The sequence below is a fragment of the Paramacrobiotus metropolitanus genome, unplaced genomic scaffold (genome assembly GCF_019649055.1).
Source record: "Paramacrobiotus metropolitanus isolate TYO unplaced genomic scaffold, Prichtersi_v1.0 Parri_scaffold0000064, whole genome shotgun sequence".
Lineage (NCBI taxonomy): Eukaryota > Metazoa > Tardigrada > Eutardigrada > Parachela > Macrobiotidae > Paramacrobiotus > Paramacrobiotus metropolitanus.
Genome location: NW_026570284.1, coordinates 523,315 through 536,782, shown reverse-complemented (window position 1 = coordinate 536,782; position 13,468 = coordinate 523,315). Strand labels below are relative to the sequence as shown.

Sequence of the window (13,468 nt, the reverse complement as noted above, 5' to 3'; positions counted from 1 at the left end):
TGATTATAGTGTGTATAAGATAAAACTGCCCTTTGGGCAGATTTTGACGAGAATTTTTCATAATCGGCGCGTGCTACAAGTAAAATTCATTGCCCTAGTTCTTTTTCTTGATACATTAAACTTATCTGTACATTAAAAATTATAATTGCGATTTTGTGGCCAGGTATCGGTGGAGGCACAAAATGTCATTATCCAGCGCCGCTTGCCGGACGAAATGCAGGGCTTAGCGGATTCCCTGCCGCTAAACGCGCGCATCTACCTCAAGAATCTCCACCTCCAAGAAACCCTCGTGGCCGACGACGTGGCGCCGGAAATTTGGCGGGAATCACAAATCTCAGTGCTGCAGTTGGACGCCCATGAAATCGCCGCCCAGCTGACGCTGCAGGATTTCTCCGTCTTCAAACAAATCGAGCCGACGGAATTCATCGACGATCTCTTTGGCCGCTACTCTCCCCCATCCGCTCCCAGCACCCTGCGGCAATTCGAAGGCGTGGTCAATCGGGAGATGTTCTGGGTGGTGACTGAAGTCTGCTCGGAGAGCAACATCAACAAACGGGCCCGCTTGTTGAAGCTGTTTATTAAGATCGCCAAATATTGCCACGAAGCGCGGAATCTGAATTCCTGTTTTGCCATTCTCAGCGGGCTGAGTCACGGCTGTGTGTACCGGTTGAAATCCACCTGGGAGAAGGTGCCACAGAAGCATCTGAAGACACGGGATACGCTGAGTAATCTCATGGATCCATCGCGGAATATGTCGAAATACCGGCATTTATTGTTGAAATGGTCAGCTACGCCGCCGCTGATCCCGTTCTACCCGATTGTCCGGAAGGATCTGACGTTCCTGCATGAAGGCAACGAGACCAGCGATGGGCAGCTGATTAATTTTGAGAAACTGCGGATGATCTCCAAGGAAATCCGCCAGCTGAAAGCCTACACCAGCGTTCCCTATGATCTCCATGAAGTGTTTGACGGAGCGTGTGCGCCGCGTAATCACGCCTTCAACACGATGGTGGGCACCGCGCACACCGCCAAGAAAACCCACGGATCCCGCTCGTTGCCGACGCGGAAAAAGGTCGCGGTGGGGTTGAGCGTTTCAGCCAAGAAACTCTACGAGGAAGCGCAGATGGTTCGCAAAGTGAAACAGTATTGGAATAACGTGAAGATCACGGAGAATGAAGCGGAGCTGCAGGAGAAATCGCTGGCGTGTGAACCGTCGACGGCCAGTGTGGTGAAACGACAGACGTCGGCGCCGGAACCCATGCATTTTGCGGTGGGACCGAAGTTCGGCCAGCAGTCACCGCAGGCGGTGCGCAAGTTGATGGCGTTGTCGGATTCCTCCAAAATGCGCACACATCACGGGAGGAACGCGGGCGGTGGCGGCGGCGGACACCATCATCCCAGCCGATCGCCGGCCACCAGTCCCAAACCGCCCATGAACCGCGGTTATCATGCGCGGATGCAGGCGGATATGGTGTCGTTCGGGCACACTCTGAAGCCGCCGTATGCGCACGGGGCCATGATTCCGGTGGATTTATCGGTGGAGAGCTCCAGTGTCACGGCGCTGGTGGGCAGCGGAATGGCGCTGCGAAAATCGCAATCAGGTAATAAATTATAACTCAATCACCGTACTTTGGTGTTGCACAGTTGACAAATGATTTAAACAAAATTTTTAGGCTTGTTACTTTTAGGTTCGTTGGCCGCTTTTTGTTTTTTTTTTAATTATTAAGCTTTCTATTTTGCTTAAAAACTTTATTATTTCGCAAGTTGATTACTGTAATATAATAACCCAATAAAAATTAATCCAATAAAAATTAATCCAATAAAAATCCGTTGTTTTTCCTCGGCCTTTTTATTGTCGTGAATCGATTTTCCCTATTTGAAATTAAAGTTTCTGAAATTCAGCATTTCTTTCTGTATATCTCCCCCTAATTTTTTAAACTTTGTTTCTGCTGCATCTTAATGTCTGTTTATGATAAATATGATATAATAAAGTTTATGATAAAGGAGTCGTTTTGCTCTCGTATTTTCAGTTAATAATGACAAAAATCTCCTTACAGGATCCGTAACATCGTCCGACTCGGTGGCCGGTCATTCCGTCGCCGATTCCGGTTTAGCCTCCAGCTCCCTGGACAGCTGTCCGAGCTCCGTGAACAGTTCCCCCTCCCTCAACCGACCTCCTTCCCCGCCGCCGTTGCAGTCCGCCACGACGGCACCGCCTCCCATTCCCCCGGCCCGCAACAGCCGGAACGCCATGCTGCCGCCGCAGCTGCCGCCGCGCGATGGCCTGTCCTATATTCGTCCGCGTGCCTCCCGCCCACCGGATTACGAAGCGGCCACGCAGGCGCGCAGCAAGCCGACGGTCTATTCCTCCAGTGTTCCTGCGCCGCCGCCGCCGGGCGGCAGTGCTCAGCTGCTGAATAATATTGTGGTGTCGACGCTGCGACGGCCGCCTCTCATCGATGTGACGGGTGATAATGATGGAACGGCTTCCACTGTGTGAAAGAATAGATTATGTGTGTCGTTTTGTTGTATTTGTATAACTGCACAATTGGCCCGTATACGTTTTTCTCTTGCGAAGTTTTCAGTGTTTTTAAGACATGAGGATTTCCTACTATTGTATATGTCTGTAAATTTTGGTTGTTTTTTGTGCTGTCTAATAGTATTTTGCAAGTCTCGAAAGTTTAGTATTACGTTTAGAGATTTAAGGAAACTGCTGACATTGATGGGCGGTCTGTTGTGGACAAATAATATTGCGCTCCGTCAGAAAGGTTCTTTTCCTTCAGTTCAACGATCAATAAACAACATTTCTCGAGTAAAAATAATGAACCTTTAAATTCGTTCGTGATTAACTGATTATCATCCACCTGACCGTTTTAAAAATGAAAAAAATAGCCCCATCTGGGAATTGAACCCAGGACCCTTAGTTTACGAGACTAATGCTCTACCACTGAGCCAATGGGGCAAATGACTTATCATACGCTGCTGCGTTACCCGAAGGAAACGTTTCCCAGATTCGGCATTGATCGTTATGGTTATAACGCAAAAAACAAAAAAGTAGAACCCAATTTTATAGAAAATGCATCAAAACTGGATTTTTTGAAAAAATCATCAGCTTGTACGTAAATTTATGAAGACGACAGCAATTTATGCAGTATGCATAAATTTATGCAGTACGTACACATGAAGACGACCGCAATCTACAGTACTGCAGTACAGTATATTCGGTAGCGGTACGTACGGAGTACGGTTTCTAAATAAAGTATGCTGCCGGCTGGCTTGATACTAGCACATACTAGGTCAGTACGCAGTACTGGTCAGCTGTCCGGTGACCAGTCATACAGCATTACAGTTTCCGCCCTTTTTCCCGGACCATATATATATTGTATATATATATGGTACATACTACTACATATATATATTGTATATATATATATATTGTATATATTGTATTATATATACTCGTATATTGTATTGTATTGTATATATTGTATTATTCCTTTTTCCTTTTGCAAATTAATAAGTTTTTACAGTTTGCAAGGCCGTTTGCCATTACGACGGATATTGGCGCACTGGACGCATTCAGTTGCTGATGATGTCATTTTCATCCAGGCCGGTGTGCAGAGCGGATTTGTTTTTAGCCAGATCATTAACCGGTAAGATCCCGATATTTTCAAAAGGGGGTTCTTCATAGTCTTATACGAGGAAGGGGGAGCTGCCTCGAGGTTTCGCTTGCTCAGTGAATGAACTTAACTAAATAGGACTAAACCCTCGCGGGGGCAGCGTCCTATATCGGCAATCTTAAATGAAGCCCGGCGATGAACACATGCATAATATGCAAACCGGTAAGCAGACAGTTTCTTTCTACTGTAGTACAGCAATAGTCCAATTTAGCACTAACGTAACGTGCGTACAGTATCACTTCGGCGTAATTGCACCGAATTAATTAATAAACGAAGTTATCCTAAGCACATCCTTAACGTTTCCTGAAATCCACGGCCGAGTCGCACAAAGTTTTGGTAATACACCGCAACCGTGTGGTAATGGCAACTGGCAAGCAAAAAAAGTAGGCTGGTAAACTAAGAATTTTAAGAAGAGTGCGCTCTGTGTATTAGCAGATCTTTCTTTTCGTTGCAATAACCTGCATTTCAGTTTCACATGAACATCCACCTCATTGCACTTTTTTGGCAGTACTCCTTTGCAATCTGTACAATGCTACCTCATAATAAATTGATATATAATAAATAACTCTCGTAATAAATAACTTCGTGACTCGAGCCGGTACTAATGAATGCCCGGGCCGGCTACTATTTCACTGGGGAAAATACAGTTCGACTTCCTTCATATATTTTTGTTCCTCAAGGCTCAAACCCAGATAAGCATAATAACAATATGATGAACAATAATATGATGAAGACAGGTATGCCATCAAAATCGCTATCAAATTGAACCAACTTTGATAATGTTATGTGCAAATAGCCTGCTTATTCTCAACAAAATATGATCCAACTAAAAGAATCCTATTTGCCTTAATCTTTCTAACCAGAATGCACCCATGTCAGATTTGCAAAAGACCACATAATATAATATACCACATAATATCACGATAAACAAACACGAGTACAGCCGCGGGTTCCCATCAAACTTTCTCGCCCGACAGATCAGTGAAAATATTGTAATAATGGGGAATTTCATTGAGATCCAGATAATCTTGCGTTTCCTGCAGCATGCGTCCTAATGCGTCAGCAATGGCGCTGAACGACAGCCGGTCCTTGGGCTGCAGTTGCCAGCAGGGGAGCATAATGTGCTCGTACAGTTCCTGGGAGCGTGGCGTCGGATTCTCCATCCGGAAGCCGTCGCGTACTTTGGCCACCACGTCGCCGGCCGACATTCCCGGGTAGGGCGTCGCGCCAAGGGTCACAATTTCCCATAATAACACACCGAAGGACCACACATCGGACTGGCTGGAGAAGACATTGTCAGCGATGGATTCCGGCGCCATCCATCGTATCGGCAAACGACCCTGCAAAACGGCATTCTGAGTGCATTTATGTATGTATTAACTCGAACCTATAAACACGATGGTCCGGATTTTGTTCGAGTGCTGCTTATCATCTGTCCTGCACTCTCGCAACGAGCATGATGTTACGGTATTAAGAAACTAAAGAAAACTTTGGCATTGTTGTCATATAAATCGCATGGCGATAGTTAATAAATTATTCAAAAATCAGACATCGACGACTGAACGTATTTGGCCTACGCATTAAATTGAAGCAATTTCGGCACGGGACAAATATTTACCTCAGATTTTCTTTCGTAGATATGCTTGTCGCTAATATCGCGAGCCAGTCCGAAATCGCTGACTTTGCAGACCAGATCTTCCGTTAGAAGAATATTTCGAGCCGCCAGATCCCGGTGCACAAGCTAATATAGTAAAGCACATTACTGCAAACTACTGAATGGGCTTTAATCAATCTTCCGGCAAATTTCGTAGTGCTGTGCGTTCGCACTTCAAAATGTATTCCACCTACATATTGGGAGGAAATGTGGTGCATTCCGCAGGCCACCTGGTAAGCAAATTTCAGCATCAGCCCACCCGTCAGATTGTGCCCATCCCCGGCGCCTGCCACATTGCCGTAATAATGACTGTTTCGGCTGCGGCGTAAGAACGACTGCAGTTTTCCAAACGCCACAAACTCCATTATTACGTATGTCGGATCTGCACACAAAACCTTAATAAGCAATGTGTATTAACACAGCGATATGCCACCGCTGACCTTTATCGGTACAACAACCCAGTAACTCCACGACATTAGTATGCGGTTGTAGGCTCTGCATCACATGCAGTTCCGCTAGTAAATCCCGGCGCTCTTTATCAGAAGCGTTGTCTACAAAACACACAATTATGCCACGGATATCCTTGACCTTCACAGATAATTGTTCTATAAAATACTGGGAAAAATAGGATACTGCAACACCATCACCAAATGCCGTGAAGATTGTTCCGAGTGTGATTTCACGTAAACGCATGTTAATTAAATTAAATCGGTACCTTTTAATGTTTTCACGGCCACTACAGCGATGCATCCGGATGGCTCCAGTGCCTCCGCTTTAAAAACCTGACCGAAGCATCCTTCGCCAACTTTTTCCAGTATCTGCACCTTATCACGCGGGAATTCCCAATTCTCTGCCACATCGGGTTTCAAGTAGCCATCAGGCCCGGTCTGAATCTAAAATAACGGTGGAAAATGCTGTCATTCCGTTGGTACTGGGTACACACTTTGCTTACGTAATTCACAGCTTCATTTGTTTCGCGCTAACTGTACAATCACTTACGGTAGACGCAGCAAAGTTTTCCGATCGTTTCCGGTACAGATATCGATGATTCGACACCATCATCTTTAACGGTTCCTTCGTTAGAGTACCGAAGTCCTTTCCGGAAGGAGCCTGTTGCAAACAAAAGGATGTAAAATTGTCTGAGAGATTAAAAACAGATTTAGTTTAAAATCATGTAGGACGGTAAAGCATTACGTCTTTATAAAGCGACTGTCCGGTCTCCACCGACATCGATTTGGCAATGGGCATCTTTTCCTTCATCGGCGCACGCCGCATACGATAGCAAACAAACCCCGCAACAGCCAGAAACAGCAGTGCACCCGGCAACAAAATCCACAATAACTGCAAATTATTCCGATTATTCATGGGTTCTCCGTCCTGTACGTCTTTGCGGTGCTCCCCAGCGTCTCCTTTCTCCTTTCGTTCTTCGCCATCATGCTTGACACCTGGTACAACACCAGCAATCGTTGGATCGCCTGATTCAGCGGACGTGGTGGATGTTGTTTTGGGTTTGGTGCGGGGTCTGGCGCTCTGTGATGGACGATCAGTCACCAAAACATCGGGGCCGGGTGTAAATACAACAACTTCGGGGGTTGTCACGCGTGGGCGGCTGATTGTGCGTGGGGGGAACGGGCCCAAAGGTGATGGCAGTGATGCGAAAGACATATCGTTAACAGTCGACCGAATTTCCGTTGAATTATCATCAGATAGGACGTGAACCGGCACTTGTATTTTGGCCTACAGAATGCGCAAAGATGGAAAAAAACAGCCAACAAAGGTATCGAAATGGTTGCGGTAATTCCATTGCACATATAATATTACACTACAAACACATATCGTACAACATAATTATTAGGATTTATGTATAATATCACTCCCGGACCGAAGCAGAAAGGCTGAGAACTAACTTGCCTTCATGTATCCATTGTCCACCGTTGGAACTACCACGAAGTCTCTGTAATTCTGCAATTACCAAAATTAATTGTTTAGAGCGTCGGTATGAATCAACCACAAATGATATTTTTTTTAATTTTGTCAATTATATACTGCTTTTCACGTGTGGTGTACCTGTAACGGATTAGTTAAAATTTATTAGGTTCACGTTTTAGCTCATAATTTTAATTTGTGCCCTTTGGTTAAAGAAGTGGTGAGGCGCTTTTAAATTCAAATAAAGAAACGGCCTGCAGAACACACTACTGTCAGTTTCTGAATTTATAACAGATGACCACTCCAAGATGCTATCAATCAAGATCTGTTGAGAATTGCGTTTGTATCATTGTATAGTTCGGACAATTTGTACGACGTCTATTTGTGAATCGTACTGCATCGAAGTTTCTCCTCATGATGCTGCTACGCCACTAATAATAATATATTATACAACTTCAACGTGCATGTAGTTCATGGGTACACGCACATCCGGGTAGGTCTTGCGTGAAAAAGAACAGTTGAGAGACGCAAAACAATCTCCCATTGCCAGCAATCAAATCAGCAGCTAGCTAAACACTTAAACCATGTCGCCATCAAAGCTTAACGTTTAAGTGTCCAGATCTTCAAGCGTTTGAGTCCTCGCCAAAGAAAATGTGAAGAATCATGCAATGGTAAAATTGCGTACAGTTTTACAACTATATTAACTCAACTGCAATATGGAAAATGTTCAATACAGAAACTAGCGTTACAAGGTATCTCTTCATGCCTGAATGTTCCCAAACACTTTGGATAAAATTCCGCGCCATCAAAAGAAAAGCTTTTCATAGAATATGGCGTGCCTCGATTGTGAAGTAGCAATTTGGATGTACAGACATTATCGCGAGAATGTAACACTTTCACAGGCAGCAATTAAGCAGCGGAATTAATGCGCTGATTGACATCATAACCGGAGTCGAAGCCGGAAGTGGCGAAAGTAAAAGTGGGTTACCGTTTGTTCGTTATGTTAAAAAAGAGACACACCTTAACTGAAAGGAATGCGCTACACTCGTTCATAATGTGTCTAGCCCTGAAAACAGTAATTACTACCGGCATCATTAATTTTTCTCATTCATCTTTCAATTCGTCTGAACTGTCTAATACTTCATTGAAGAAAAAACAGAAATAATTACGGCATCGATTTTTAATTTCTCTTTTTTACCTGGATATCCAACGGCTTCTTCAGCGTAACGATTCCACTCTTTGCATCCACATTAAAAAAATCACTGTATTCCGGGTTATCGGCGCTGATGTTGAATACGACATCCCTAACGGAAGTGTCATCTTTGTTTCCATTTACTAGCAACTGAGAAACCTTCGCACCTAGAACAATAATCATAATGAAAAATTCAAATAATAATGTAGACAAATGCATCACTTGCCGGAAGCACATTTTCTAATTAACTGAATGTTGACGTTCAAAAACGACACCACACACACCCGGAATTAACGATATAATATCTGATTCAGACAATTCCCGAAAAAATATTTGCTTTATGTTAACAATCTTCTTTTATGATGAAAGGAAAATGAAAAAATGAAATAGCATAGCGAAATGAAAAAAATCAAGCAATTCCATTACTGCTGTGATTATTACAATACTACAAACTTAAAACTTACTCCATGCAATATGATATGAAGGAAAATTATTATTTTTATAAAGTATTACATAGAGTTAGCAACAAGCAATTTATCACAGGTTACTGTACTTTAGCTTATGTTATGAAATGCAAAGTTTACGCTTCTGCAAAACGTGTCCGTCTCGTCAAACTACATCGTGCTGGGCGTCGGCAAAAAAACAAAGCTCAATGCTCGGCACTTTTAACCGACAGGAAACAGCATGAGAAAATATCCAGATGCAACAGGTTGTCATGATTTATCCACGCCGTGCGCCATCTGTATACTACACCTTTGTACAATACATCGATTTCGCCAAATTCTGTTTACCATCATTATTTTTACATTTTGTAATGATCAGCTGAATACTTACACAGATCCTTTTAATGTCACTTAATCGCTAACCAAAGTGTATTCCCAGAATAATTACTGCATGACACAGGCAGAGATGCAGCAGAAACTTACCAACAGGCGTCGAAACCGGAAGGTTCCATTCTCTCATGTTATGCAGCAAGGTGAGCATAGGCGGAGTAGGAGGACCAGCTTGAATTAACACTGAAATTTAAAAAGAACAATGTTAAGAAACGCCAAAATAAATTACAGTAACGAAGGATAAAAAAAGTGTGGCAGGCAAACATTACTTTTTACCTACAGAAAGCTGTAAAAAGGGAAAGAACAGATGTGCGCGCCATCGATTACACAATAATTTCAGGTATAAAAATGTCTTATGGTTAGAGGAGCCAATGATCAGTACAACATCAAACAGGAATTAAGCCGCTGTTTTGCATCATCGTTGTACATCAGTACAATTAAAAAAGCATACCCTCGACAAATGTGATCACTTAATTTATGCAGCAATTTGTTCCTCGTGTATGACTATTGTTGAGTGCGATTCAATGATGATGCACTCAGTGCCAGCATGGCTCATCATTCAAAGGTCAATGTACGTAAATATTTGTAATTATCACTTTCTCGCAACTTCTCCCCCTGTGCTTGTGAAACACTAGAGAAATTTCGTGAATATTTAATTTTTTTCCATTTTTACAAAAAACACCAAAACCATTTATATGTTATACGTGATTACAATTACGTTGATGTATTAATATAGTTCAGACCTGTATGACTCTGCCGAACGAATCTTGCAAATTAACGACAAAGTAATTACGTACAGCTCTTTCATGAATGTTTATTAACGATGTCGTTGACAGGTTTCTTACAAAATGGACGGTCGGCTGGCGATAAATTACTTACTTAAACAGCTAAACGTATAATGTAACGATCAAGTAAATTTCCATGCTGCATTGTGTAACTCGCCGACCAAACACCAGACTCAACGGTTTGTTTTTTTTTCAGGATATGTAGCTCCAAACGTGCTGACACAGTGGGGTTATGCAATTTTGTGCGTCGTAAGGACAGTGGCTACGATTTCTTCGAAATCACACACACGCACTCGGAAACAGCTGTCATTCCCAATTATTAAATTCTTTCAAAAAAGGTCTAATTTTATAAGCAAAAATTTAACGTACAAGGGAAATGTGCAAGTACACAAAATTAATTCAGCCTGGGTTTATAAGTACTCATACGCGAAACTAATGTAAAACGTCAACCTAAAACATGCAACAGTGATTGGCATCGACAGTGGAAAATGAGAACGAGTTATCTATCATTCCAAATTATTAAAGTTTTCCAAAAACATTACATATTTTACATAAATATTAATGAGGAATGAGCATCACTAATTCAAAAGCAACGTTCATTTTAACTTTTTCTTACGATGAAATTTTTTAACTGTTTCATCAGGAACTAGTACCAACACCTCATTTGGATAAAATGGAGACGAAAATGTAAGAAAAAACGGTATCGCATCAAAGCTATTTTTTTTCCAAAACACAAGGCTGCCCATTCGAATTACAGGCTTTACGATCGGCTTTTCGAAAAATCACACCGCATCGGATGGCCTGTTATTATTACCGCGATCATATATCACACACGCTCAAGAGTAACTAATAGCGGTTTGACATAGTTCAAGGTTTTTTTCCATGATACCTGCAGCACGTATACCAAAAAAAGACCCCAAGAAGTCAGCGGTGTCAAGCCTGACCAAACAATAACTCGGCCAGCAACAATGGACGCTATCACAGCGCATAACTCTTCCTTCGGCCGCTGCCGTGAATTTTTGCGGCGACGTTACATTACATGGGAGATTACATAAATATTATGAAAGGGCAATCAGCAGATCGCAATGGATGTCTCACCTGAACACAACAAAACCAGCCATACAGATGAGGAATGCTGACGAAGAAACGGTACGGACAGCATATCGGCGGCTGGAAATTAATCAGAATCCCAACAAATATTAACAATTATCGTGTGCAGCGGTTTCCCGTTGCCGTTATTATCCTTCATATTCCGAAAAAAGCGGTAGATTCTGTTGATATTTGCAGTGGATCGCTGACGAGTGGCACAGCAAGTTTGGATAAGAATTCAGGTCGCAGACAAATCAAAATGGAACGTAAGATGACTTGCACAGATCATCGAAGCAATTCACGATGTGAAAACGGCTAAACGATGCTGCAACTGGTTTTTTTTTCTCGACGATGAATGAAGCTGGCGATGTGAGATCTCAGCTCTGTGTGAGACATGATCGGTAAATGAGCGAGCTTTCTCTAACCTGCGGCCTGGTTTGCCTCATTTGTTAGTGCAGGTTAACTCCGCCCATCTGACCGTGGTCATCCTCATGTCCATTCACCACGAATCTCAGACTTAATAAATTCTTATTAATTGATAATCTTAGTATTGCACTTACTGTACGTTAGTATTATCAATGCTCTTCTTTTCAAGCAGTCGGTATTCGAGTTCAATTTGGACTTTTAGTCTCACGAGCACACTTATGTAGTTGCAGAGAAGACTACCGGAAGATACACGAGAAAAGAAAAAAACAGTCGGTATTTAAGAATTTCTCCGTGAGCCTAAGTCTGTGAGGTACTGTATCTTCATAATATATATATACTTACATAGTATATACTTAAACAATGAAAACACTTATTGGTTTGTGGCGCTCGAACGCGACGTGAATTACGAAAATACAAATGTGATGCTGTTCTTTCGCAGGTGGTTAACACTGTTCTTGTGAATTGAAGCTTTAAAACTGCCTACGAGTATCTAACCACTAGGGTACCCAGCACATAATAAAGAAAAGTAAATTTATTTCTTGTGCTATTTTCCTTTTTTGTCTCCGTAAAACGATTTTGTGATTTACATACAAGTAACAACCGAGAACGAGTCCCGGCATACTAACGATAAGGGAAAACAGCGCTAACCGGCTTCCTTAACGTTTGTTGCTATTATCAAAATAAATTTAGCGGTTAAACCATTGAAGTACAAAGCTATTTTTTTATACTACTCGTAATTTGGTAAAACTCTTTAACACTGGAGAAAAACACTGACTGGCGAGTCGGCGACATTAGTTTTAATTACTGCACACTCATATGCACTGTAATCTTTTGTTTATATTATACAGATAAGTACTCGTATTATATATAGGGGGAAAAATGTGTCTAGCCGAACCAATCCCTTGTACTTCTGATGTAAGCCAGCTGGTGGTTTACGTTGTGGCTGCACAGCGTTTTATGTAAAGCGCTGCTATTAAGGCTGTGCGGCATTGACGGTACATGTGGTATTAGCTGCACCAGGCAGGTCTGGGCTATAATACAGTTTTAGCCTGTTTACCTGCAGTTGTACGAGTGCTGCTTACCTGTTATCAGTACCTGCAATCTTAATAGCAGCGCTTTACATAAAACACTGTCAAGCCACAACGTAAACCACCAGCTGGCTTACCTCAGAAGTACAAGGGATTGGTTCGGCTAGACACATTTTCCCCCTATATACAAAGCTAACTTCGCCGGTTTTTTTTCTCCCTTTTCCTCCAACACCGTTCGGCGCTGAATTTCGCTCGATAGCTTAAAAATATACTAAAATCCTGTAGTTTGTCCCTACAACTTTAATTTTTCGATCTTATCTTTCTTCGAATTACGAAACATTACCAAAACGAATTTCGTTGATTGGCTTATCCTAAAGTATTATTATCGGATTGGCGGAAATGTGTATATTTTCGAAAAGAAAACTGCTGACACAGCATAGCATATAACTGGGGCATAAAATTGCAGTGCATTAGTAATCGGTAAAGTTTAATACTCCTGTTTGTCGAAATTTTGTAATTGGCAGATCGATAGTACATTAACATTTTTTTGGCGGAAAGAGGAAAGGGCAACAGTATAACGTGATTATCTGTACGGCAACGGGCAACTTACGTATAATCGCAAAAATCATTACTGCGTATTAGATTTTGTTAGAACGTTACTTCGAAGTTGCAAACACCACATTTCGTGAAATTAACTGCGTAATTTTCCTTCTTATTTGTACAGTGACTTCGGTTTTTTGCATGTGACAATCTTATATTTAACAATTCGCGGTATGCTAGTGATTATTAGTAGAGAAAGAATTATTTGTTGAGTGAATTACTTTTATTATTGGTTATTATTTAGATAATTAATTA

The 13,468-nt window shown here is 42.0% G+C and overlaps 2 protein-coding genes and 1 non-coding gene across 12 annotated transcripts in view; 1 reads left to right on the top strand and 2 right to left on the bottom strand.

The window, feature by feature from the left end:
- LOC129593956 (rap guanine nucleotide exchange factor 2-like) overlaps positions 1-2,789 on the top strand; it is a 35,629-nt gene extending 32,840 nt beyond the window's left edge. For 7 of the 9 annotated variants that reach the window (XM_055490489.1, XM_055490490.1, XM_055490492.1 and 4 more), the window contains 2 exons: positions 164-1,601; positions 2,058-2,788. In XM_055490489.1, the coding sequence (XP_055346464.1) occupies positions 164-1,601; positions 2,058-2,500 (1,881 nt within the window). In that variant the 3' untranslated portion in view covers positions 2,501-2,788. Of the gene's footprint in view, positions 1-163; positions 1,602-2,057 lie in introns of all 9 variants that reach the window. The other 2 variants (XM_055490488.1, XM_055490487.1) reach the window with 1 other exon arrangement.
- Positions 2,790-2,890: 101 nt separating this feature from the next.
- Positions 2,891-2,962, bottom strand: Trnat-cgu (transfer RNA threonine (anticodon CGU)). Its single transcript has one exon. It is a non-coding gene; the product is annotated as a tRNA-Thr (tRNA).
- A 1,397-nt stretch (positions 2,963-4,359) lies between these two features.
- On the bottom strand, positions 4,360-11,529 carry LOC129593865 (tyrosine kinase receptor Cad96Ca-like). 2 transcript variants are annotated; one of them, XM_055490350.1, is made up of 11 exons: positions 11,169-11,529; positions 9,379-9,468; positions 8,459-8,619; positions 7,246-7,296; positions 6,529-7,071; positions 6,334-6,444; positions 6,050-6,227; positions 5,775-5,885; positions 5,529-5,716; positions 5,299-5,421; positions 4,360-5,020 (listed from the first exon to the last, which is right to left on the bottom strand). In XM_055490350.1, exons 1-11 carry the CDS (start codon positions 11,230-11,232, stop codon positions 4,637-4,639), a joined length of 2,004 nt encoding a protein of 667 aa, XP_055346325.1. In that variant the 5' UTR covers positions 11,233-11,529; the 3' UTR covers positions 4,360-4,636. The 2 variants fall into 2 exon arrangements, with proteins under 2 accessions (XP_055346325.1, XP_055346326.1); XM_055490351.1 differs by lacking the exon at positions 11,169-11,529 and adding an exon at positions 9,566-9,706.
- Between the last annotated feature and the right edge of the window lie 1,939 nt (positions 11,530-13,468).

What these genes read in the sequence shown, in the direction of transcription:
- LOC129593865 (XM_055490350.1), bottom strand. Translation starts at nt 11,232, where the DNA reads ATGCTGTCCGTACCGTTTCTTCGTCAGCATTCCTCATCTGTATGGCTG. An exon ending in GCTGGTTTTGTTGTGTTCAG is followed by an intron (nt 9,469 to 11,168) that starts GTGAGACATCCA and finishes TTTAAATTTCAG; the next exon opens with TGTTAATTCAAGCTGGTCCT. An exon ending in GGGTTGTTGTACCGATAAAG is followed by an intron (nt 5,717 to 5,774) that starts GTCAGCGGTGGC and finishes TTTTGTGTGCAG; the next exon opens with ATCCGACATACGTAATAATG.